The 23,856-nt window shown below is 54.3% G+C and overlaps 1 protein-coding gene across 1 annotated transcript in view; it reads left to right on the top strand.

Annotated features, from left to right (window-relative positions):
- Positions 1-23,591, top strand: part of LOC131570362 (liprin-alpha-3-like) — a 63,163-nt gene extending 39,572 nt beyond the window's left edge. The window contains 15 exon segments of the mRNA XM_058822712.1: positions 5,141-5,235; positions 5,237-5,264; positions 7,010-7,103; positions 8,708-8,789; positions 9,749-9,949; positions 11,919-11,981; positions 12,521-12,547; positions 13,623-13,798; positions 16,687-16,784; positions 17,780-17,789; positions 18,366-18,540; positions 19,497-19,565; positions 21,185-21,347; positions 22,650-22,713; positions 23,469-23,591. Of these exon segments, the coding sequence (XP_058678695.1) occupies positions 5,141-5,235; positions 5,237-5,264; positions 7,010-7,103; positions 8,708-8,789; positions 9,749-9,949; positions 11,919-11,981; positions 12,521-12,547; positions 13,623-13,798; positions 16,687-16,784; positions 17,780-17,789; positions 18,366-18,540; positions 19,497-19,565; positions 21,185-21,347; positions 22,650-22,711 (1,343 nt within the window). The 3' untranslated portion in view covers positions 22,712-22,713; positions 23,469-23,591.
- The last annotated feature ends 265 nt before the right edge of the window (positions 23,592-23,856 follow it).

The following is a 23,856-nucleotide window of genomic DNA, read 5'->3' as shown; positions in this document are numbered from 1 at the left end:
AATCCCTTTAAAAAAAAAAAACTCAAAAAAATCCCATCAAAAACCCCAAAACCCCAAAAAATCACATTAAAAAACTCAAAAAAATCCAAATTTGGGACCCCAAAAACCCCCCCAAAAAAACCCCAAAAAATCCCGTTAAAAAACTCAAAAAAAACCCCATCAAAAACCCCCAAAACCCCAAAAAATCCCATTACAAAACCCCCAAAAAATCCCGTTAAAAAACTCAAAAAAATCCCATCAAAAACCCCCAAAACCCCCAAAAAATCCCATTAAAAAACTCAAAATATCCCATCAAAAAACCCCCAAAACCCCAAAAAAATCCCAATTTTCCCCCTAAATTCCACTCCAGGAGCATCAAAAATGGGAACAAGCCACAGTCCCCCAAAAAATCCAAATTTGGGGACCCCAAAACCCCCCCGGGACCCCCCCCCCGAAAAAAAAACCCCAAAAAATTCCGTTAAAAAACCCAAAAACTTTCATTAAAACCCCAAAAATTCCCATTAAAAAACTCAAAAAAATCCCATCAAAAACCCCCAAAACCCCCAAAAAATCCCATTAAAAAACTCAAAAAATCCCATTAAAACCCCCAAAACCCCAAAAAATCCCATTAAAAAACTCAAAAAAATCCCATTAAAAAACTCCAAAAAATCCCATTAAAAAACTCCAAAAAATCCCATCAAAAACCCCCAAAACCCCAAAAAAATCCCAATTTTCCCCCTAAATTCCACTCCAGGAGCATCAAAAATGGGAACAAGCCACAGTCCCCCAAAAAATCCAAATTTGGGGACCCCAAAACCCCCCCGGGACCCCCCCAAAAAAACCCAAATCCGAGAACCCCAAAAAACCCAAAAAAATCCCAATTTTTCCCCCCCAAAATCCCAATTTTTTCCCCCCAAAATCCCAAAATTTCGGGGATCCCCCCAATTTAATTTTTGGGGAGTCCCCCCCAATTTTTCAGGCTGATCCAGGAGGAGAAGGAGAGGGAATTTTGGGGCGTTTTTGGTCATTTTTGGGCTAAAAAATCGGAATTTTTGACGGAATATTTTTTGGTTTTTCGGGGTTTTGGGGTCCCCCAATTTTGGACCCCCCCAATTAATTTTGGGGACCCCCCCCCAGATTTTTCAGGCTGATCCAGGAGGACAAAACGACAAAATTAAGGGAAATTTAGGATATTTTGGGCCAGAAAATTAGGATTTTTTTTTGTTTTTTTTTTTCAATTTTTGGGATTTTGGGGTTCCCCAATTTCGGGGACCCCCCCCGACCCCTCCCCCAATTAATTTCGGGGTCCCCAGGCTGATCCAGGAGGAGAAAACGCCAAATTTTGGGGCATTTTTGGGCTAAAAAATCGGAATTTTGGGGGATTTTTTCGGGATTTTTTTTGTTTTTCGGGGATTTTGGGGTCCCCCAATTTAGGACCCCTCCCCCAATTAATTTCGGGGTCCCCCCCCCCATTTTTCCCAGGCTGATCCAGGAGGAGGAGAGGGAATATTGGGGGGCTTTTGGTCATTTTTGGGGTGGAAATTCGGATTTTTTGGGGAAAATTTGGGGGTTTTTTGGGACATTTTTGGGTGGAAATTCGGGATTTTTGGGGATTGTTTTTAGGACTTTTGGGATTTTGGGGGGATTTTTTAGGATTTTTTTTTAAATTTTTGGGGATTTTTGGGGATTTTTTTTTATTTTTTGGGACATTTTTGGGTGGAAATTTGGGATTTTTGGTTGGTTTTTTTTTTAGGATTTTTTAAAAATTTTTTGGGATTTTTGGGGGGATTTTTGGGGGTTTTTTTTGGGATTTTTTAGGCGTTTGGGATCCCCCCATTTCGGGGACCCCCCGACCCCTCCCCAAATTAATTTTTGGGGGGTCTCCCCCCATTTCCCCAGGCTGATCCAGGAGGAGAAGGAGAGGCAATTTTGGGGCATTTTGGGTCATTTTTGGGCTAAAAAATCGGATTTTTTCAGGATTTTTTTTTGTTTTTCGGGGTTTTTGGGGGTCCCCGGTTGAAGACCCCTCCCCAAATTGATTTGGGCCCCCCAGGCTGATCCAGGAGGAGAAGGAGAGAGAATCTGGGGCGTTTTTGGTCATTTTTGGGCTAAAAAATCGGAATTTGGGGGGATTTTTTCGGGATTTTTTTTGTTTTTCGGGGGTTTTGGGGGTCCCCGGTTGAAGACCCCTCCCCAAATTGATTTCGGCCCCCAGGCTGATCCAGGAGGAGAAGGAGAGGGAATTTTGGGGCTAGAAAATCGGAATTTGGGGGGATATTTTCGGGATTTTTTCGGGATTTTTTTTGTTTTTCGGGGGTTTGGGGGTCCCCGGTTGAAGACCCCTCCCCAAATTGATTTCGGCCCCCCAGGCTGATCCAGGAGGAGAAGGAGAGGGAATTTTGGGTCATTTTTGGGCTAAAAAATCGGATTTTTTCGGGATTTTTTCGGGATTTTTTGTTTTTTTCGGGGTTTTTGGGGGTCCCCGGTTGAAGACCCCTCCCCAAATTGATTTGGGCCCCCAGGCTGATCCAGGAGGAGAAGGAGAGCACGGAGCTCCGCGCCGAGGAGCTGCAGAGCCGCGTGGGGGGGGCGGCGCTCGAGGGGAGCCCCGCGCAGGGTGGGGGAGGGGCGGGGGGCGGGGCGCGGGCCCGGGGGGGCGGGGCCGCCCCTCCCCCACCCCCCTCCGCCCCTCCCCCCCCCCCCCGCGCTGCTCGCCAGCCCCTCCCCCCCCGGCAGCGGCCGCTCCACGCCGCGACCCGGCCCCAACGGGAGCCCCGGCAGGGAGGTGCGAAATGGGGAGGGGTCCCTAAAATGGGGGGGGGGTCCTGAAATGGGGGGGGGGGCTAAAAATGGGGGGGGGGGGGCGTGAAATGGAGGGGGGGTCCCGAAATTGGGAGGGGGGGGGTCCCTAAAATGGGAGGGATCCCTAAAATGGGGAGGGGTCCTGAAATTGGGGAGGGGGTCCTGAAATGGGGGGGGGGATGGAAAATGGGGGGGGGGTCCCTAAAAATGGGGGGAGGGGGTTCCTGAAATTGGGGCGGGTCCCGAAATTGGGGGGGGGTCGCTAAAATGGGAGGGATCCCTAAAATGGGGAGGGGTCCTGAAATTGGGGAGGGGGCTAAAATGGGGGGAGGATGGAAAATGTGGGGGGGGTCCTTAAAAATGGGGGAGGGGGGTCCTGAAATGGGGGGGGGGTCCCTAAAATGGGGAGGGGTCCTGAAATTGGGGGGGGGGGTCCTTAAAATGGGGGGGGTCCCTAAAATGGGGGGGGGTCCTAAAATGGGATGGGGTCCCTACAATGGGGGGGGGGTCCCTAAAATAAGAGGGGACCCCCCCAAGTTAGCGGAGACCCCTCCCCAAATTGCAGAACCACGTGGCCAAGGAGGAGGAGAAGGGGGGGGGTCCCGGGGAGCCCTCAGGAACCCCCAGGACCCCCCGAGCCCCCCCGGAGGAGCCGCGGGAGCCCCGAGCGGGGTCGGGAATTGGGGAGGGGGCTGCGGGAATTGGGGGGGGGGGGGGGGTCTTGGGGGGATTTTGGGGGGTCCTGGGGGGGTTGTGAGGGGATTTTGGGGGGATTTGGGGGGTCTTGGGGGGATTTGGGGGCATTTTGGGGGGTCTTGGGTGAATTTTGGGGGGTCCTGGGGGAGATTTGGGGGGAATTTGGGGGAGTTTTGGGGGGTCTTGGGGGGGGGTTTTGAGGGGATTTTGGGGGGTCCTGGGGGGGTTTTGGAAATTTGGGGGGGGGGTCTTGGGGGGGTGTTGGGAGGGGATTTGGGGAGATTTGGGGGGGTCCTGGGGGGGAGATTTGGGGAGAATTGAGGGGGATTTTGGGGGGTCTTGGGGGGATTTTGGGGGGTCCTGGGGGGATTTTGGGGGGTCCTGGGGGGGATTTGGGGGTTCTTAGGGAATTTGGGGGGAATTTGGGGGAGTTTTGGGGGGTCTTGGGTGAATTTTGGAGGGTCTTGGGAGGGGTTTTGAGGGGATTTTGGGGGGTCCTGGGGGGGCTTCGGGAGTTTGGGGGGGGTCTTGAGGGGGTGTTGGGAGGGGATTTGGGGAGATTTGGGGGGTCCTGAGGGGGTCGTGAGGGGATTTTGGGGGGAATTTGGGGGGTTTTGGGGGGGGTTGGGGGTCTTGGGGGGATTTTGGGGGAATTTTGGGGGGTCTTGGGAGGGGTTTTGAGGGGATTTTTGGGGATCCGGGGGGGGCTTCGGGAATTTGGGGGGGGGGGTCTTGGGGGGGTGTTGGGAGGGGATTTGGGGAGATTTTGGGGGAGAATTGAGGGGGATTTTGGGGGGTCTTGGGGGGATTTTTGGGGGATTTTGGGGAATTTGGGGGGGGTTTAGGGGTCTTGGGGGATTTTGGGGGGTCTTGGGGGGATTTGGGGGGTCCTGGGGGGGGTCTTGGGGGGATTTGTGGGGGTCTTGGGTGGAAATTTGGGGGGGGTCTTGGGGGGATTGGGGGGAATTTGGGGGGGTCCTGGGGGGATTTTGGGGGGTTTTGAGGGGATTTGGGGGAGAGATTTGGGGGTCTTGGGGACATTTTGGGGGGATTTTGGGGGGTCTTGGGGGAATTTTGGGGGGTCCAAGGGGGTTTTGGGGCAATTTGAGGGGATTTTGGGGGGTCTTGAGGGGATTTGGGGGGGGGTTTAGGGGGGAATTTTTGGGGGAATTTGGGGAGGGGGCTTGGGGGGGCCTTTAGAGGGATTATGGGGGAATTTGGGGGGATTTTGGGGGGTCCTGGGGGGATTTGGGGAGATTTTGGGGGAGGATTTGGGGGGGGGGTCTTGGGGGGTCCTGGAAGTATTTTGGGGGGTCCTGGAGGGGATTTTGGGGAGGATTTTGGGGGGTCCTGGAGGGGATTTTGGGGAGGATTTTGGGGGGTCCTGGAGGGGATTTTGGGGAGGATTTTGGGGGGTCCTGGAGGGGATTTTGGGGAGGATTTGGGGGGGTCCTGGAGGGGATTTTTGGGGGGGGGGTCTTGGGGGATTTTGGGGAGGGGTCTTGTGAGGCTTTGGGGGGTTTTGGGGCCATTTTGGGGTTTTTGGGGTGGAATTTTGGAGTTCTGGCTCCTTCCCCCGTCTCCGCGGCCTGGGCGGGGGTCCCGCCGCTGACGCCCCCTCCCCAAATTGCCCCAGGCCGGTCCCCGAGGCTCCCGGCGCCCCCCCCCGACCCCCTGCACAAGACCCCCCCCAAAAAGAAAAGCATCAAATCCTCCATCGGCCGCCTCTTCGGCAAGAAGGAGAAAGGGAGGCTGGGACCCCCCCCCCAGGGACGCGCCCAGCCTGGGTGAGACCCCTCCCCAAATTAACCCCGAGACCCCTCCCCAAATTAACCCCGAGACCCCTCCCCAAAATACCCAAAAATCCCCAAAAAAATCGATTTAAAAACCCAGGAATGACCAAAATCCCAAATAAATCCTGACCAAATCCCCCCTAAAACCCCAAATTCAGCCCCAGCCTGGGTGAGACCCCTCCCCAAATTAACCCCGAGACCCCTCCCCAAAATACCCAAAAATCCAAAAAATATCCCAAAAAAATTCCCCCAAAACCACCCCAAAATGCGCCCAAAACCCCCCAAAAGTCCCAAATTCCCCCCCCCAGGGACTTCCCCAGCCTGGGTGAGACCCCTCCCCAAATTAGCCCCGAGACCCCTCCCCAAATTAGCCCCGAGACCCCTCCCCAAAATACCCAAAAATAAAAAAAGATTCCCCCAAAAATCCCCAAAAAATCGATTTAAAACCCCCCAAAATGACCAAAATCCCGAATAAATCCTGACCAAATCCCCCCCAAAAAATCCCCAATTCAGCCCCAGCCTGGGTGAGACCCCTCCCCAAATTAGCCCCGAGACCCCTCCCCAAAATACCCCAAAAAATCCCCAAAAAATGCCAAAAAATGAAATAAAAAGCCAAAAAAATCCCCAAATAATCCCAAAAAAGGCCCCAAAAATCCCAAATTCCCCCCCCCGAGGGACTTCCCCAGCCTGGGTGAGACCCCTCCCCAAATTAACCCCGAGACCCCTCCCCAAAATACCCAAAAATCCCCAAAAAATGCCAAAAAATGAAATAAAAATCCAAAAAAATCCCCCAAAAATTCCAAGAAAATGCCCCAAAATCAGAAATAAAACTCCCAAATATCCCAATTTCCCCCCCCTAGGGACTTCCCCAGCCTGGGTGAGACCCCTCCCCAAATTAGCCCCGAGACCCCTCCCCAAAATACCCCAAAAATCAAAAAAATCCAGAAAAAAACTCCCAAATCTTTGGAGTTTGGGGGATTTTTTGGGATGTTTTTTTGGGGTAATTTGGGGAGGGGTCTCACCCGTGTCGCCCCCTCCCCAATTTGCAGCCGGGACCCCCTCGGACGAGCTGGGCCCTATTTGGGAGGGGTCTCTGTGATTTTTGGGGTTTTTTGGGGTTTATTTTGGGGTTTTTTTGGGGGGAATTTTGGGGTCTTTTTTGGGTTTTTTTAGGGGATTTTTGGGATTTTTTTGGATTTTGGGAATTTGGGGAGGGTCTCCAATTTGGGGAGGGGTCTCTGTGATTTTTTTGGGGGTTTTTTGGGGGTTTTTTGGGGGTTTTTTTCCTGATTTTTCGGGATTTTTGGGGAATTTTGGGGGGGTTTTTCGGGATTTTTTGGGGGTTTTTTTAGGATTTTTTTTTTGGGTTTTGGGGAATTTGGGGAGGGGTCTCACCTGTACCCCCCCAGCCAGATCTGGGCCCTATTTGGGGAGGGGTCTCTGTGATTTTTTTTGGGTATTTTTGGCCGTTTTTCCCCGATTTTTGGGGGGATTTTTTTGGGGATTTTTTTGGGATGTTTTTTGGGGTCATTTGGGGGAGGGGTCTCACACGTGTCGCCCCCTCCCCAATTTGCAGCCGGGACCCCCTCGGACGAGCTGGGCCCTATTTGGGGAGGGGTCTCTGTGATTTTTGGGGTATTTTTGGCCCTTTTTTCCCGATTTTTTGGGGATTTTTTTGGGATTTTTTGGGGTAATTTGGGGAGGGGTCTCACCCGTGTCGCCCCCTCCCCAATTTGCAGCCGGGACCCCCTCGGACGAGCTGGGCCCCCCCGAGGCGCTGGGCCTGGCCAAGCTGACGGGGGGGGTGGACAAGGACCGCAGGAGCAAGAAAAAGTGAGGGGGGGGCGACCCCCGAATTTGGGGAGGGGTCCTGGGGGGTCCTGGGGGGTTTTGGGGGGGGATTTTGGCCTCCCAGGTGAATTTGGGGAGGGGTCTCGGGGGGGTCCTGGGGGGTTTTGGGGGGGATTTTGGCCTCCCAGGTGAATTTGGGGAGGGGTCTCACAGGGATTTGGGGGTTTTGGGGGTCCTGGGGTTAATTTGGGGAGGGGTCTCACAGGAATTTGGGGGTCCTGCACTAATTGGGGGTGAGTTTGGGGGGTCCCAGGGGTGAATTTTGGGGTCCGGGCTGAATTTGGGGAGGGGTCTCTGAGATTTTGGGATCCGGGGTGAATTTGGGGAGGGGTCTCGGGCGGATTTTGGGTTTTTGGAGGTCCGGGGTGAATTTGGGGAGGGGTCTCTGAGAGATTTTGGGATCCTGGCTGAATTTGGGGAGGGGTCTTGCAGGGGATTTTGGGATTTGGGGGAATTTTGGGGGCCCCGGCTGAATTTGGGGAGGGGTCCCAAAGAGGTTTGGAGGATCTGGGTTAATTTGGGGAGGGGTCTCGGTTAATTTGGGGTGAATTTTGGGGGGGTCTGGGTTAATTTGGGGAGGGGTCTCGGGCGGATTTTGGGTTAATTAGGGGAGGGGTCCCAGATTAATTAATTTGGGGAGGGGTCCCGGTTAATTTGGGGTGAATTTTGGGGGATCCCGGGTGAATTTGGGGAGGGGTCCCGAATAATTTGAGGGGAATTTTGGGGGTCCTGGGGTGAATTTGACATAATTAACTCATTAATTAACTCATTAATTAACTCATTAATTAACTCATTAATGAATGATTAATTAGGCACAAGCTGCTGGAGGAGGCCTCACCTGGGGGGATTTTGGGGCTGAATTTTGGGCTGAATTTCGGGGATTTTGGGTCAATAATTCAGGATTAATTAATGACGTCATTAATGATGTAATTACCTCATTAATTAAGGCACGAGCTGCCGGATTTGGGGTGATTTTGGGGGAATTTTGGGCTGAATTTTGGGGATTTGGGGGCTGAATTTTGGGGATTTTGGGTCAATAATTCAGGATTAATTAATAATCTAATTAGTGAGTTAATTAATCAATTAATTAACAATTAATCAAGGCACGAGCTGCCGGATTTGGGGAGAAATTTGGGTGAAATTTTGGGGATTTTGGGGCTGAATTTTGGGCTGAATTTCGGGAATTCTGTTTTAATTATTCGGGATTAATTAATGACGTAATTAATGATGTAATCCATGAGCTAATTAATGATTAATTAAGACAGGAGCTGCCGGATTTGGGGAGAATTTGGGCGAATTTTGGGGGATATTTGGGCTGAATTTTGGGCTGAATTTTGTGGATTTTGGGTCAATAATTCGGGATTAATTAATGACTTAATTAATGCCCTAATTAAGGAGTTAATTAACTCATTAATGAACGGTTAATTAGGCACGAGCTGCTGGAGGAGGCCTGACCTGGGGGGATTTTGGGGCTGAATTTTGGGCTGAATTTCAGGGATTTTGTGTAACTAATTTGGGATTAATGAATGACGTAATTAATGAAGTAATTAACTAACTAATTAATTAATTAATTGCTGATTGATTAGGCACGAGCTGCTGGAGGAGGCGTGCCGCCAGGGGCTGCCCTTCGCCGCCTGGGACGGCGCCACCGTCGTGTCCTGGCTCGAGGTGAGGGAGAAACAAAATCCGGGGGAAAAATTCAAAATTTGGGAAAAAATCAAAATTTGGGGGAAAAATTCAAAGTTTGGGGGAAAAATTCAAAGTTTGGGGGAAAAAATTCAAAATTTGGGGGAAAAAATTCAAAATTTGGGGGAAAAAATTCAAAATTTGGGGGAAAAAATTCAAAATTTGGGGGAAAAAATTCAAAGTTTGGGGGGAAAATCAAAATTTGGGAAAAATTCAAAATTTGGGGGAAAAAAATCAAAATTTGGGGGAAAAATCAAAATTTGGGAAAAAATTCAAAATATTTGGGGGAAAAAATTCAAAGTTTGGGGCAAAAAATTCAAAATTTGGGGGAAAAAATTCAAAGTTTGGGGTAAAAATTCAAAATTTGGGAAATTGACCCATTTGTGGAGACCCCAGACCCATTTGTGACGACCCCAGACCCATTTCTGGAGACCCCAGACTCATTTTGTGGACCCCAGACCCATTTTAGAGACCCCAGACCCATTTGTGCAACCCCCAGACCCATTTTAGAGACCCCAGACCCATTTTGGAGACCCCAGACCCATTTCTGAAGCCCCCAGACCCATTTTTTGAGACCCCAGCCCCATTTTAGGGACCCCAGCCCCATTTCGGGCTCCGTTCCAGGTGTGGGTGGGGATGCCCGCCTGGTCCTGGGCTGAAAATTCGGGATTTTGGGGGCGATTTTTTGGGGTTTTTTTTGGGTTTGATGGGGTGGGGTCGCCCCCAGCCCCATTTCCGAAGCCCCCAGCCCCATTTCCGAAGCCCCCAGCCCCATTTCAGCCTCTCCCCGCAGGTGTGGGTGGGGATGCCCGCCTGGTCCTGGGATGGAAATTTGGGATTTTGGGGGCGATTTTTTTGGGGTTTTTTTGGGTTTGATGGGGTGGGGTCGCCCCCAGCCCCAATCCCGAAGCCCCCAGCCCCATTTCGGCCTCTCCCCGCAGGTGTGGGTGGGGATGCCCGCCTGGTACGTGGCCGCCTGCCGAGCCAACGTGCGCAGCGGGGCCGTCCTGGCCAATCTGTCGGACCCCGAGATCCAGCGCGAGTTGGGGATCTCGCACCCCCTGCACCGCCTGAAGCTGCGCCTCGCCGTCAGGGAGATGGTGTCGCTCACCAGCCCCTCGGCGCCGCCCTCCTCCAGCACCGTGCGTGGCAAATACCGGGGAATATGGGGGATGTTATGGGGAAAATATGGGAGAAATAGCGGGAAAATATTGGGAAAATATCGGGAAAATATTGGGGAATTATTGGGAATTTATTGGGAAAATATTGGGGATTTTATGGGGAAAATATTGGAGATTAATGGGGAAAATATTGGGAATTTATTGGGAAAATATTGGGGAATTATTGGGATTTTTTGGGGATTTTATGGGGAAAATATTAGGGAAATATTGGGAAAATATTGGGGATTTTATGGGGAAAATATTGGGGAATTATTGGGAAAATATTGGGGATTTTATGGGGGAAATATTGGGAATTTATTGGGAATTTATTGGGAAAATATTGGGGAATTATTGGGAATTTATTGGGAAAATATTGGGGATTTTATGGGGAAAATATTGGGGAAATATTGGGAAAATATTGGGGAATTATTGGGAAAATATTGGGGATTTTATGGGGAAAATATTGGGGAATTATTGGGAATTTATTGGGAAAATATTGGGGATTTTATGGGGAAAATATTGGGCAATTAATGGGGAAAATATTGGGGAAATATTGGGAAAATATTGGGGATTTTATGGGGAAAATATTGGGGAATTATTGGGAATTTATTGGGAAAATATTGGGGATTTTATGGGGAAAATATTGGGGAATTATTGGGAAAATATTGGGGATTTTTGGGGATTTTATGGGGAAAATATTGGGCAATTAATGGGGAAAATATTGGGGAAATATTGGGAAAATATTGGGGATTTTATGGGGAAAATATTGGGGAAATATTGGGAAAATATTGGGATTTTATGGGGAAAATATTGGGGAATTATTGGGAAAATATGGGGGAAATATCGGGAAAATATTGGGGAATTATTGGGAATTTATTAGGAATATATTGGGATTTTATGGGGAAAATATTGGGAATTTATTGGGAAAATATTAGGGATTTTATGGGGAAAATATTGGGGAATTATTGGGAATTTATTGGGAAAATATTGGGGATTTTTTGGGGGGATTTTATGGGGAAAATATTGAGAATTAATGGGGAAAATATTGGGAATTTATTGGGAAAATATTGGGGAAATATTCGGGATTTTATGGGGAAAATATTGGGGAATTATTGGGAATTTATTGGGAAAATGTTGGGGATGTTATGGGTAAAATATGGGGGAAATATCGGGAAAATGTTGGGGATTTTATGGGGAAAATATTGGGGAATTATTGGGAATTTATTGGGAAAAAATTGGGATTTTATTGGGAAAAATTGGGATTTTATTGGGAAAAATTGGGATTTTATTAGGAAAAAATTGGGATTTTATTGGGATTTTATCGGGAAAAATTGGGATTTTATTGGGATTTTATTGGGATTTTATTGGGATTTTATTGGGAAAAATTGGGATTTTATTGGGATTTTATTGGGATTTTATTAGGAAAAAAAGGGAATTTATTGGGAAAAAAATGGGATTTTTTTGAGAATTTATTCTGATTTTTTAGGGAATTTTGATTTTTATGGAGAAATTATGGGGAAAATATTGGGAGTTTATTGGGAAAATATTGAGATTTTATTGGGCTTTTATTGGGATTTATTTGGATTTTATTGGGATTTTATTATGATTTTTAGGCAATTTATTAGGAATTTATTGGGATTTTTTTTTAAATTTATTTGGATTTTTTGGGGATTTTTTTTTTAATTTATTGGGATTTTATGTGAATTTTTTAGGAATTGATGGGGATTTTTGGGGGATTTTATCGAGATTTTTTGGGGGCATTTTAGGGGGGAACTTTGAGGGAATTTTTGGGAATTTTTTTGGAGTCGATGGAGAATTTTCGGGGAATATTTTGTGAATTTACGGGGAAATTCGGGAGGGATTTCTCAGTCTGACGTCCCCCACACGCCCGATGACGTCGTTCCTCGACCGATGACGTCATTCCTCCTGCCGATGACGTCACTTCCCGCAGTGCACGGGGAACGTGTGGATGACGCACGAGGAGATGGAATCGCTGCCGGCCACGCCCACCGCGGTATTTTGGGAGGGAAATTTGGGGATTTTGGGGAAAATTTGGGGAATTTTGGGGAATTTCAGAATTTGGGGGAGATTGGGGGAAATTTGGGGGGATTTGTGAGAAATTTGGGGGAATTTTGGGTGGAATTTGGGGGAATTTAGGGGGGATTTTGGGGGATTTTTGGGGGGATTTTGGGGGATTTTTGGGGGGATTTTGGGGGAATCTTGGTGGAGTTTTGGGGGGATTTTGGAGGATTTGGGGGTGATTTCAGGGAATTTGGGGGAATTGGGGGCAGTTTTGGGGAGATTTTGGGGGTATTTGGGGCAGATTTGGGGAGAATTTTGGGGGGATCTGGGAGGAATTTAGGGAGGAGATTTAGGGGGATTTTGGGGAAATTTTTGGGAGATTTTGTGGGGATTTTGGGAGATTTTGGGGGATTTTGGGACCCCTGAGCTCTCCGGGGGGTATTTTGGGGAGATTTGGTGGAACCTGGGGGATTTTTGGGTTGATTTTGGGGGTTTTTGGGGACCCCTGACCGCCCCATTTTCCCCCCTCAGGAGCCGCGGGAGATCAGCTGGGAGCAGGTAGGGGGCGTGGCTTCGCCAGGGGGGCGTGGCTTCATAAAAGGGCGGGGCTTCGACAAGGAGGCGGGGGTTCGGGGGGGAATGGGCGTGGCTTAAGTAAGGGGGCGTGGTTTCACTGAGGGGCTGCGCTTAGACGAGGGGGCGTGGTTTGGGTGATGGGGCGGGGCTTGAGCAGGTCCTGGCAGGGTTGTAAAGGCTTGGGGTGAAATAAACAGGTCCTGGCAGGGAGATAAAGGCTTAAAGTGCCATAGACAGGTCCTGGCAGGGAGATAAAGGTTCAGAGATGCCATGAGCAGGTCCTGGCAGGGTTAAAGGGGGTCATAACCAGGTCCTGGCAGGGATATAAAGCTTTAAAGTGTCACAGCCAGGTCCCGGCAGGGATATAAATACTTTGAAGTCCCATAGGCAGGTCCTGGCAGGGATATAAACGTTCACAGATACCATAACCAGGTCCTGGCAGGGATATAAAGCCTCGGGGCTGCCATAGGCAGGTCCTGGCAGGGATATAAAGGGTTGGCAATGCCACAGGCAGGTCCTGTCAGGGATGTAAAGCATTGGGGCTGCCATAGCCAGGTCCTGGCAGCGGTATAAAGATTTAGGGTGCCATAGCCAGGTCCTGGCAGTGTTAAAGGGGGTCAAAGCCAGGTCCTGGCAGGGATATAAAGCATTTGGGATCCCATAAACAGGTCCTGGTAGGTGCATAAAGGGTTGGGGGTGCCACGGGCAGGTCCTGGCAGGGATATAAACCCCAATCCATGACAGATCCTGGCGCACGGGGACACCAACCACGAGTGGGTGGGCGTCTGACAGGCAGGTCCTGTCAGGGCTATAAAGGGTTGGGGGTGCCAATAACCAGGTCCTGGCAGGGTTATAAAGGGTTGGCAGTGCCATGGGCAGGTCCTGGCAGGGTTATAAACCCCAATCCATGACAGATCCTGGCGCACGGGGACATGAACCACGAGTGGGTGGGGAACGAGTGGCTGGGGGTGCCATAGCCGGGTCCTGGCAGGGTTATAAAGGGCTGGGGGTGCCACGGGCAGGTCCTGGCAGGGTTATAAACCCCAATCCATGACAGATCCTGGCGCACGGGGACATGAACCACGAGTGGGTGGGGAACGAGTGGCTGCCCAGCCTGGGGCTGCCCCAGTACCGCAGCTACTTCATGGAGTCGCTGGTGGACGCGCGGATGCTCGACCACCTGAGCAAGAAGGAGCTGCGGGGACAGCTCAAGATGGTGGACAGCTTCCACCGGTGAGAGCCCCGGCTGGGGAGGGGGACACACCCCGGAACTGGGGAGGGGCACCCCGGAACTGGGGAGGGGGGACACACCCCGGAACTGGGGAGGGGCACCCCGGAACTGGGGGGGGGGCACCCCGGAATTGGGGAGGGACACCCCGAAATTGGGGGGGGGGCACCCCGGAATTGGGGAGGGGGGACACACCCCGAAACTGGGGAGGGGGACACCTCGGAACTGGGGAGGGGCACCCCGAAATTGGGGAGGGGCACCCCGGAACTGGGGAGGGGCACCCCGGAACTGGGGAGGGGGACACACCCCGGAACTGGGGAGGGGCACCCCGGAACTGGGGAGGGGGGACACACCCCGGAACTGGGGAGGGACACCCCGAAATTGGGGAGGGGGACACCCCCCGAAATTGGGGGGGGGGAAACACCCTGAAATTGGGGGGCGGGGGACACCCTGGAATTGAGGAGGGGGACACCTTGGAATTGGGGGGAAACACCCCGAAATTGGGGAGGGGGACACCTCGGAATTGGGGGGAAACACCCCGAAATTGGGGAGGGGGACACCCCGAAATTGGGGGAGGCACACCCTGAAATTGGGGGGGGACACCCCGAAATTGGGGAGGGGACACACCTCGGAACTGGGGAGGGGCACCCCGGAATTGGGGGGGGACACCCCGGAACTGGGGAGGGGGGACACACCCTGAAATTGGGGGGCGGGGGACACCCTGGAATTGAGGAGGGGGACACCTTGGAATTGGGGGGAAACACCCCGAAATTGGGGAGGGGGACACCCCGAAATTGGGAGGGAAAGGGGAAGTTTGGGGGGTCCCCAAAAGTGGGGGACTGAGGGAGGTTGGAGGGACCCCGAAATTGGGGGAGGGGGACCTCGAAATTGGGGGAGGGACACCCTGAAATTGGGGAGGGGGACCTCGAAATTGGGGAGGGGGACACACCCCGGAATTGGGGAGGGGGGCACCCCGAAATTGGGGGAGGACACCCCGGAATTGGGGAGGGACACCCCGGAACTGGGGAGGGGGACACACCCTGAAATTGGGGAGGGGGACACCCCGGAATTGGGGAGGGACACCCCGAAATTGGGGAGGGGGACACCCTGAAATTGGGGAGGGACACCCTGAAACTGGGGGGGGGGACACCTCGGAATTGGGGGAGGCACATCCTGAAATTGGGGAGGGGGACACCCCGAAATTGGGGAGGGGACACACCCCGGAATTGAGGAGGGGCACACCCCGAAATTGGGGGGTTTGGGAAGGTTGGGGGGACCCCGGAATTGGGGGGATTGGGGAACTTTGGGGGGACAGGGGGAATTGGGGCGGGGGACCCCGAAATTGGGGCAATAGGGGGAGTTTGAGGGGGGTCCTGAATTGAGGGGGGACCCCAAAACCGGGGGGCCAGGGGGAGGTTGGGGGCACCCCAAAACTGGGGGATGGGGGGGACTGAGGGAGTTTGGGGGGACCCCGAAACTGGGGGCACAGGGGGAGTGGGGAGGTGTCCAAAATTCCGGGGGGACCTCAAAAATCTGGGGGAAAACATTGAAAATTTGGGCCCAGGGTGACCTTGGGGAGCCCGGGGTGACTTTGGGGACCCCCAAATCGGCTTTGGGGACCCCCGGGGTGACTTTGGGGACCCCCAAATTGGCTTTGGGGACCCCCGGGGTGACTTTGGGGACCCCCGGGGTGATTTTGGGGACCCCCAGATTGGCTTTGGGGACCCCCCAGGCCCCCAAAAGTGACCCCAACCCCTCTCCCAGCACCAATTTGGGACCTTTGGAGTGACTTTGGGGTGACCCCAGACCCCTTTAAATGACCCTGGGACCCCCAGATTGGCTTTGGGGACCCCCCGAGCCCCCCAGAATTGACCCCAACCCCTTTCCCAGCACCAATTTGGGAGCCTCAGGGTGACCCCAGACCCCTTTAAATGACCCCGGGACCCCCGAGGTGACCCGAGGACCCCCAAATCGACTTTGGGGACCCCCGAGGTGACTTTGGGGACCCCCAGATTGGCTTTGGGGACCCCCTGAGCCCCCCAAAAGTGACCCCAAGGTCACCTTGAGACCCCCCAGGGTGACTTTGGGGTGACCTCAGACCCCTTTAAATGACCCCGGGACCCCCAAATCGACTTTGAGGACCCCAAATCGACTTTGGGGACCCCCGGGGTGACTTTGGGGACCCCCAGATTGGCTTTGGGGACCCACTGAGCCCCCCAAAAGGGACCCCAACCCCTCTCCCAGCACCAATTTGGGACCCTCAGGGTGACCCCAGACCCCTTTAAATGAACCTGGGACCCCCAGGGTGACTCGAGGACCCCCAAATCGACCTTGGGGACCCCCGAGGTAACCTTGGGAACCCCCAGATTGGCTTTGGGGACCCCCTGAGCTCCCCAAAAGTGACCCCAAGGTCACCTTGAGACCCCCAGGGTGACTTTAGGGTGACCCCAGACCCCTTTAAATGACCCTGGGACCCCCAAATCGACTTTGAGGACCCCAAATCGACTTTGGGGACCCCCGGGGTGACTTTGGGGAACCCCTGAGCCCCCCAAAAATGACCCCAAGGTCACCTTGAGACCCCCCAGGGTGACTTTGGGGTGACCCCAGACCCCTTTAAATGACCCCGGGACCCCCAAATCGACCTTGGGGACCCCAAATCGACTTTGGGGACCCCCGAGATGATTTTGGGGACCCCCAAATCGACTTTGGGGACCCCCTGAGCCCCCCAGAGTGACCCCAACCCCTTTCCCAGCACCAATTTGGGACCCTCAGGGTGACCTCAGACCCCTTTAAACGACCCCGGGACCCCCGGGGTGACTCGAGGACCCCCAAATCGACCTTGGGGACCCCCGAGGTGACCTTGGGGACCCCCGGGGTGACTTTGGGGTTCCAGGGTGAGCCTCCATTACGGCATCATGTGCCTGAAGCGCCTCAACTACGACCGCAAGGAGCTGGAGCGGCGGCGGGAGGAGAGCCAGGGGGGCACCTCGGGTATGGGGGGGGATTTGGGGGGTCCTCAGGGGGGTTTGGGGGGGTCCTGAGGGGGTTTGGGGGGTCCTGAGGGGGGTTTGAGGGGTCCTGAGGGGGGTTTGGGGGGTCCTGAGGGGGATTTGGGGAGTCCTGAGGGGGGTTTGGGGGGTCTTGAGATGATTTGGGGGGTCCTGAGGGGGTTTTAGGGGGTCTCGAGGTGATTTGGGGGGGTCCTGAGGGGGGTTTGAGGGGTCCTGAGGGGGGTTTGGGGGGTCCTGAGGGGGATTTGGGGAGTCCTGAGGGGGGTTTGGGGGGTCTTGAGATGATTTGGGGGGGTCCTGAGGGGGTTTGGGGGGTCCTGAGGGGGGTTTGGGGGGGTCTTGAGATGATTTGGGGGGGTCCTGAGGGGCAGAGATGTGTAGGGAGCATCGGTGTGGGGGGGATCTGAGGAGTTTGGGGGGTCCTGGGGGGGTTGGTGGGATTTGGGGGGTCCCTGGTGGGGTTTGAGGGAATTTTGGGGGGGTCCTGAGGGGGATTTGGGGGGGTCCTGGAGGGGTTTTGGGGGGATTTGGGGGGGTCTCGGGGGTTTTTTGGGGACATCTTGAGGGGATTTGGGGCAGTTTTGGGGGGGGGGGTTTAGGGGGTCCTGGGGGGTTTGGGGGGGTCCCTGGTGGGGTTTGTGGGGGTTCCTGGGGGGCTCTGGGAGGGGTTTTGGGGGGTCTTGAGGGGGTTTGAGGGGATTTTGGGGGGATTTGGGGGATCCTGAGGGGATTTTGGGGGATTTTGGGGGGGATTTGGGGGAATTTTGGGGGGATTTTGGGGAGGATTTTTGGGGGGATTTTGGGGGAGATTTTTGGGGGAATTTTGGGGGGATTTTTGGGGGGGATTTTGGGGGGGATTTTTTGGGATTTTTGGATTCCTGGGGGTTTTGCGGTACCCGGTTGGATTTGGGGGGTTTCTGGGGGATCTCGGTCGGAATTTTGGGGCGTCCCAGTGGAATTTTGGGGCGCCCCCAGACGTGGTGCCGTGCTCCAACGAGCGGGGCAGCGCTGGCGTGGGGATTTGGGGGATTTTGGGGGGATTTTTGGGGGATTTTTGGGGGGGATTTTTGGGGGATTTTGGGGGGGATTTTTGGGGGGATTTGGGGGATTTTGGGGGAAATTTTGGGGGGGATTTTTGGGGGAATTTTGGGGGGAATTTTGGGGGGATTTTGGAGGGGATTTTTGGGGGGGATTTTTTGGGTTTTTTTGATTCCTGTGGGTTTTGTGGTACCCGGTTGGATTTGGGGGGTTTTTGGGGGATCTCGGTCGGAATTTTGGGGCGTCCCAGTGGAATTTTGGGGCGCCCCCAGACGTGGTGGTGTGGTCCAATGAGCGGGGCAGCGCTGGCGTGGGGATTTGGGGGATTTTGGGGGGATTTTTGGGGGGATTTTGGGGGAATTTTGGGGGGGATTTTTGGGGGATTTAGGGGGGATTTTGGGGGGGATTTTGGAGGGATTTTTGGGGGATTTTGGGTTTTTCGGATTCCTGTGGGTTTTGCGGTACCCGGTTGGATTTGGGGGGTTTCTGGGGGATCTCGGTGGGAATTTCGGGGCGCCCCCAGACGTGGTGTGTGGTCCAACGAGCGGGTGAGCGCCTGGGTGAGCAGCGTGGGGCTGCGCGAGTTCGCGCCCAACCTGGGCGAGTCGGGCGTGCACGGGGCGCTGCTGGCGCTCGACGACACCTTCGACTGGGCCGACCTGGCACTGCTGCTGCAGATCCCCACCCAGAACACGCAGGTACCAACTGGGAGGGACTGGGATGGACTGGGAGGGGATTGGGATGGAACTGGGAGGGGCTGGGAGGGGACTGGGAGGGACTGGGAGGGACTGGGAGGGGATTTGGATACACTGGGATGGACTGGGAGGGGACTGGGAGGGACTGGGAGGGACTGGGATGAGATTCAGATACATTGGGATGGAACTGGGCCGAGCTGGCGCTGCTGCTGCAGATCCCCACCCAGAACACGCAGGTACCAACTGGGCAAACTGGGAGGGACTGGGAGGGACTGGGATGAGATTCGGATACATTGGGATGGACTGGGATGGAACTGGGAGGGACTGGGATGGACTGGGATGGACTGGGCCGACCTGGCGCTGCTGCTGCAGATCCCCACCCAGAACACCCAGGTACCAACTGGGCAAACTGGGAGGGACTGGGAGGGACTGGGATGGACTGGGAGGGACTGGGATGGAACTGGGAGGGACTGGGATGGACTGGGATGGGATTTGGATACACTGGGATGGACTGGGATGGAACTGGGATGGACTGGGAGGGACTGGGATGGACTGGGATGGGATTTGGATATACTGGGATGGACTGGGATAGACTGGGATGGACTGGGATGGGATTTGGATACACTGGGATGGACTGGGATGGAACTGGGATGGACTGGGAGGGACTGGGATGGACTGGGATGGGATTTGGATATACTGGGATGGACTGGGATAGACTGGGATGGACTGGGATGGGATTTGGATATACTGGGATGGACTGGGATAGACTGGGCCGAGCTGGCGCTGCTGCTGCAGATCCCCACCCAGAACACGCAGGTACCAACTGGGCAAACTGGGATGGACTGGGAGGGACTGGGATGGACTGGATTCGGATACATTGGGAGGGACTGGGAGCGACTGGTCCCCCCAAATGTCCCCGTTGTCCCCACTGTCCCCAATGTCCCCATCGCTGTCCCCAGGCCCGGCAGCTGCTGGAGAAGGAGTTCAGCGCTTTGATCTCGGCGGGCACCGAGCGGCGCCTCGATGAGGTGGGACCCCAAATCCCCCCCCCCCCAAATTTCCCCCAAATCCACCCCAAAACCCCCCCCAAAAAATCCCCACAAAACTCACCCCAAACTTCCCCGAAGAACTTCACAAAATCCCCCCAAATTCCCCCGAAATCCCCCTCAAAATCCCCCCAAATCCACCCCAAATTCCCCCAAAATTCACCCCAAAACTCCTCACAAAATTCGCCCCAAACTTCCCCAAAGAGCTTCACAAAATGCCCCCAAAACCCCCCTAAATTCCCCCCAAATCCCCCCAAAATTCCCCCAAAACTTGCCCCAAATCACCCCAAATTCACGCTAAATCTCCCCAAAATCCCCCCAAAAATCCCCACAAAATTCACCCTAAACTTCCCCAAATAACCTCCCAAAATCGCCCCAAATTCCCCCAAAATCCCCCTCAAAATCTCCCCAAAATCCCCCCAAAATCCACGCCAAAATCCCCCACCAAATCAGCCCAAATCCCCCCAAAATCCCCCCCAAAGCCTCCCCAAAATTCCCCAAATTCCCCCAAAATCCCCACAAAAATTACCCAAATCCTCCCCAAAAATCCCCCCAAAATCCCATTTTAACCCACAAAAACCTCCCAAAATTCACTTTAAACCCCCCTAATCCCCTCCCATCCTCCCCAAATTGGGTCTGGGGTCTCTCCCTGACCCCGTTCTCCCCCCCAGGACGCCCCCAGACCCCCAAAACCCCCCAAAAAAATCCCATTTTAACCCCCCAAAATCCCTCCAAAAATCCCATTTTGACCCCCCAAAAATCCCATTTTAACCCCCTGAATTGGGTCTGGGGTCTCTCCCTGACCCCGCTGCCCCCCCAGGACGCCCCCAGGCCCCCAAATTCCCCCCAAAACCCCCCCAAAAATTCCATTATAACCCCCCAAAATCCCATTTTGAACCCCCCGAATTGGGTCTGGGGTCTCTCCCTGACCCCGCTGCCCCCCCAGGACGCCCCCAGACCCCAAAATCCCCCCTAAAAAAATCCCATTTTAACCCCCCAAATCCCCCCAAAAATCTCATTTTAAGCCCCCGAATTGGGTCTGGGGTCTCTCCCTGACCCCGTTCTCCCCCCTCAGGACGCCCCCAGACCCTTCAGCCGCTCCCCAGACCCCCCAAAACCCCCCCAAAAATCCCATTTTGACTCCCCAAAAACCCCATTTGAACCCCCCGAATTGGGTCTGGGGTCTCTCCCCCCCAGGACGCCCCCAGACCCTTCAGCCGCTCCCCAGACCCCCAAAATCCCCCCCAAAACCCCCCAAAAACCCCATTTGAACCCCCCGAATTGGGTCTGGGGTCTCCCCCCCCCAGGACGCCCCCAGACCCTTCAGCCGCTCCCCAGACCCCCAAAACCCCCCCAAAATCCCCCCCAAAATCCCACTTTAACCCCCCAAACCCCCCCAAAAACCCCATTTGAACCCCCCGAATTGGGTCTGGGGTCTCTCCCCCCCCACCCAGGACGCCCCCAGACCCTTCAGCCGCCCCCCAAAACCCCCCCAAAAATCCCACTTTAACCCCCCAAAACCCCCCCAAAAATCCCCCCAAAACCCCCCCAAAACCCCCATTTGAACCCCCCGAATTGGGTCTGGGGTCTCCCCCCCCCAGGACGCCCCCAGACCCTTCAGCCGCTCCCCGTCCTGGCGGAAGCTGTTCCGCGAGAAGGAATTGCGGGGCGGGGGTCCCGACGCGGCCGAGATGCTGCCCCCCAACTTCCGGGGGGGACCCCTGGGGACCCCCCCCCTGCCCCTGCGCAAGGTCCAGCCCGACGGTGAGGGGGGGGGGGAATTTGGGGAGGGGGCTCCGGGGCAATTTGGGGAGGGGGCTTGGGGGGTTAAAATGGAATTTTGGGGGGTTAAAATGGGATTTTTGGGGGGATTTTGGGGGGTCTTGGTGGGTTTGGGGGACCCCTGGGGACCCCCCCTGCCTCTGTGCAAGGTCCAGCCTGACGGTGAGGGGGGGAATTTGGGGAGGGGGCTCCGGGGCAATCTGGGGAGGGGGCTTGGGGTTTTTGGGGGGTTTTGGGGGGTTAAAATGGGATTTTGGGGGGATTTTGGGGGGTCTTGGTGGGTTTGGGGGACCCCTGGGGACCCCCCCCTGCCCCTGCGCAAGGTCCAGCCCGACGGTGAGGGGGGAATTTGGGGAGGGGGCTTCGGGGGGTTTTGGGCGGGTTTTGGGGGGTTAAAGTGGGATTTTGGGGGAATTTGGGGAATTTGGGGAGGGGTCTTGGGGGGATTTGGGGGCGTTTCGGGGGGTTTGGGGGGGTTTGAATGAGATTTTGGGGGGGATTTGGGGGGATTTGGGGGTCTTGGGGGATATGGTGGAATTTGGGGAGGGGGCTTCGGGGGATTTTGGAGGGGATTTGGAGAGTACTTAGGGGGTTTTGGGGGGTTTGGGGAATTTGGGGAGGGGTCCTGGGGGGATTTTTGGGGGGATTTGGGGGTCTTGGGGGATATGGGTGAATTTGGGGAGGGGGTTTTGGGGGGGTTTTTGGGGGGTCTTGGGGGGAGTTTGGGGATGAGGGGGAATTTGGGGAGGGGGCTACGGGGGGTTTGGGGGGGATTTGGGGACGATTTAGGGGGTTTTGGGGGGTTAAAATGGGATTTGGGGGCCTTGGGGGGAATTTGGGGAGGGGGCTTCGGGGGGTTTGGGGGCGTTTGGGGAATTTGGGGAGGGGTCTTGGGGGGTTTGGGGGGGCCTTGGGGGGAGTTTTGGGATATGGGGGAATTTGGGGAGGGGGTTTCGGGGGGTTTTGGGGGGGTTTTGGGGGGTTTAAATGGGATTTTTGGGGGGCTTTGGGGAATTTGGGGAGGGGTCTTGAGGGGATTTGGGGTTGATTTTCAGGGGGATTTTGGGGATTTGGAATTTGGGGAGGGGGCTTGGGGGATTTTGGGGGGGTTAAAATGGAATTTGGGGGGGAGATTTGGGGGGAATTTGGGGAGGGGTCTTGAGGGGATTTGGGGTTGATTTTTAGGGGGGTTTTGGGGATTTGGGAATTTGGGGAGGGGGCTTGGGGGGATTTTGGGGGTTTTTTGGGGGGTCCTGACGCCCCCATCCCCATTTCCCCCCCCAGGAAATTCGCTGCCCCCCCCGAGGGGCGATGGGGGGGTCTCGGTCCGGACCTACTCCTGTTAATGGTGAGGGGGGGCCCCCAAATTTGGGGAGGGGTCCCTAAAACTGGGGAGGGGTCTTGGCTGCCCCATTTTGGGGCGATTCGGGCTGAAAAACTTGGGGAGGGGTCCCAATTTTGGGGGCAATTTTGGGGTTTTTTTATAGGGGGAGTTTGAGGAATTTGGGGAGGGGTCCTCAAAATTTGGGGAGGGGTCCCTAAAATTTGGGGAGGGGTCCCTAAATCTTGGGGAGGGGTCCTCAAAATTTGGGGGTGTCTAAAATTGGGGAGGGGTCTTGGGTATCCAATTTTGGGGTCTGAAAAATTTGGGGAGGGGTCTCAATTTGGGGGGAATTTTGGGGGTCTTTTTTGGGGGGGTTTGAGGAATTTGAGGAGGGGTCCCTAAAATTTGGGGGTGTCTGAATTTGGGGAGGGGTCTTGGATGCCAATTTTGGGGGGCTGAAAAATTTGGGGAGGGGTCTCCATTTTGGGGTTTTTTTTTGGGGGGGTTTGAGGAATTTGAGGAGGGGTCCTCAAATTTGGGGAGGGGTCCTCAAAATTTGGGGGTGTCTGAATTTGGGGAGGGGTCTTAGATGCCAATTTTGGGGGGGCTGAAAAATTTGGGGAGGGGTCTCAAATTGGGTGAAATTTTGGGGTTTTTTTTGGGGGGGGTTGAGGAATTTGAGGGGGAGTCCTCAATTTTGGGGAGGGGTCTTCAATTTTGGGGGGGGGGGTCCCTAAAATTTGGGGACCCCCCCTCATTTATTTCCCTTCCCCTCGCAGGGTCCCTGACCTGAAGAAATTTTGGGGAGGGGTCTCCCAAAATCCCCTCCCCAAATTCGCCCCCCCCCCTAAAATTCTGGAATTTTGGGGACCCCTCCCCAAAATAAAAATTTCTCTGAGCCCTTTTTTGGGGAGGGGGCTCTGGCTCTGCTGCTATCAATTGGGGGGGGGTTTGGGGGTCCCCCCCCCCCCCTTTGTGCCCCCTCCCCAAATTTTGAATTCGGGGGGGTCTGCATGGAAAAAATCCCAATAAAAAATGGGGGGAAAACCCCAAAAATCGGGAAAATTGTGGAGATTTTATGGGGGGAGGGGGTGGAGTAAATGGGGTGGGGTCGCGCGGGACCCCCCAAAATCCATCCTGGGGTCCCCAAAATCCCCCCAAGACCCC

The sequence above is a fragment of the Ammospiza caudacuta genome, chromosome 34, assembly GCF_027887145.1.
Source record: "Ammospiza caudacuta isolate bAmmCau1 chromosome 34, bAmmCau1.pri, whole genome shotgun sequence".
Lineage (NCBI taxonomy): Eukaryota > Metazoa > Chordata > Aves > Passeriformes > Passerellidae > Ammospiza > Ammospiza caudacuta.
This window is presented reverse-complemented; position numbering and strand designations above follow the sequence as displayed.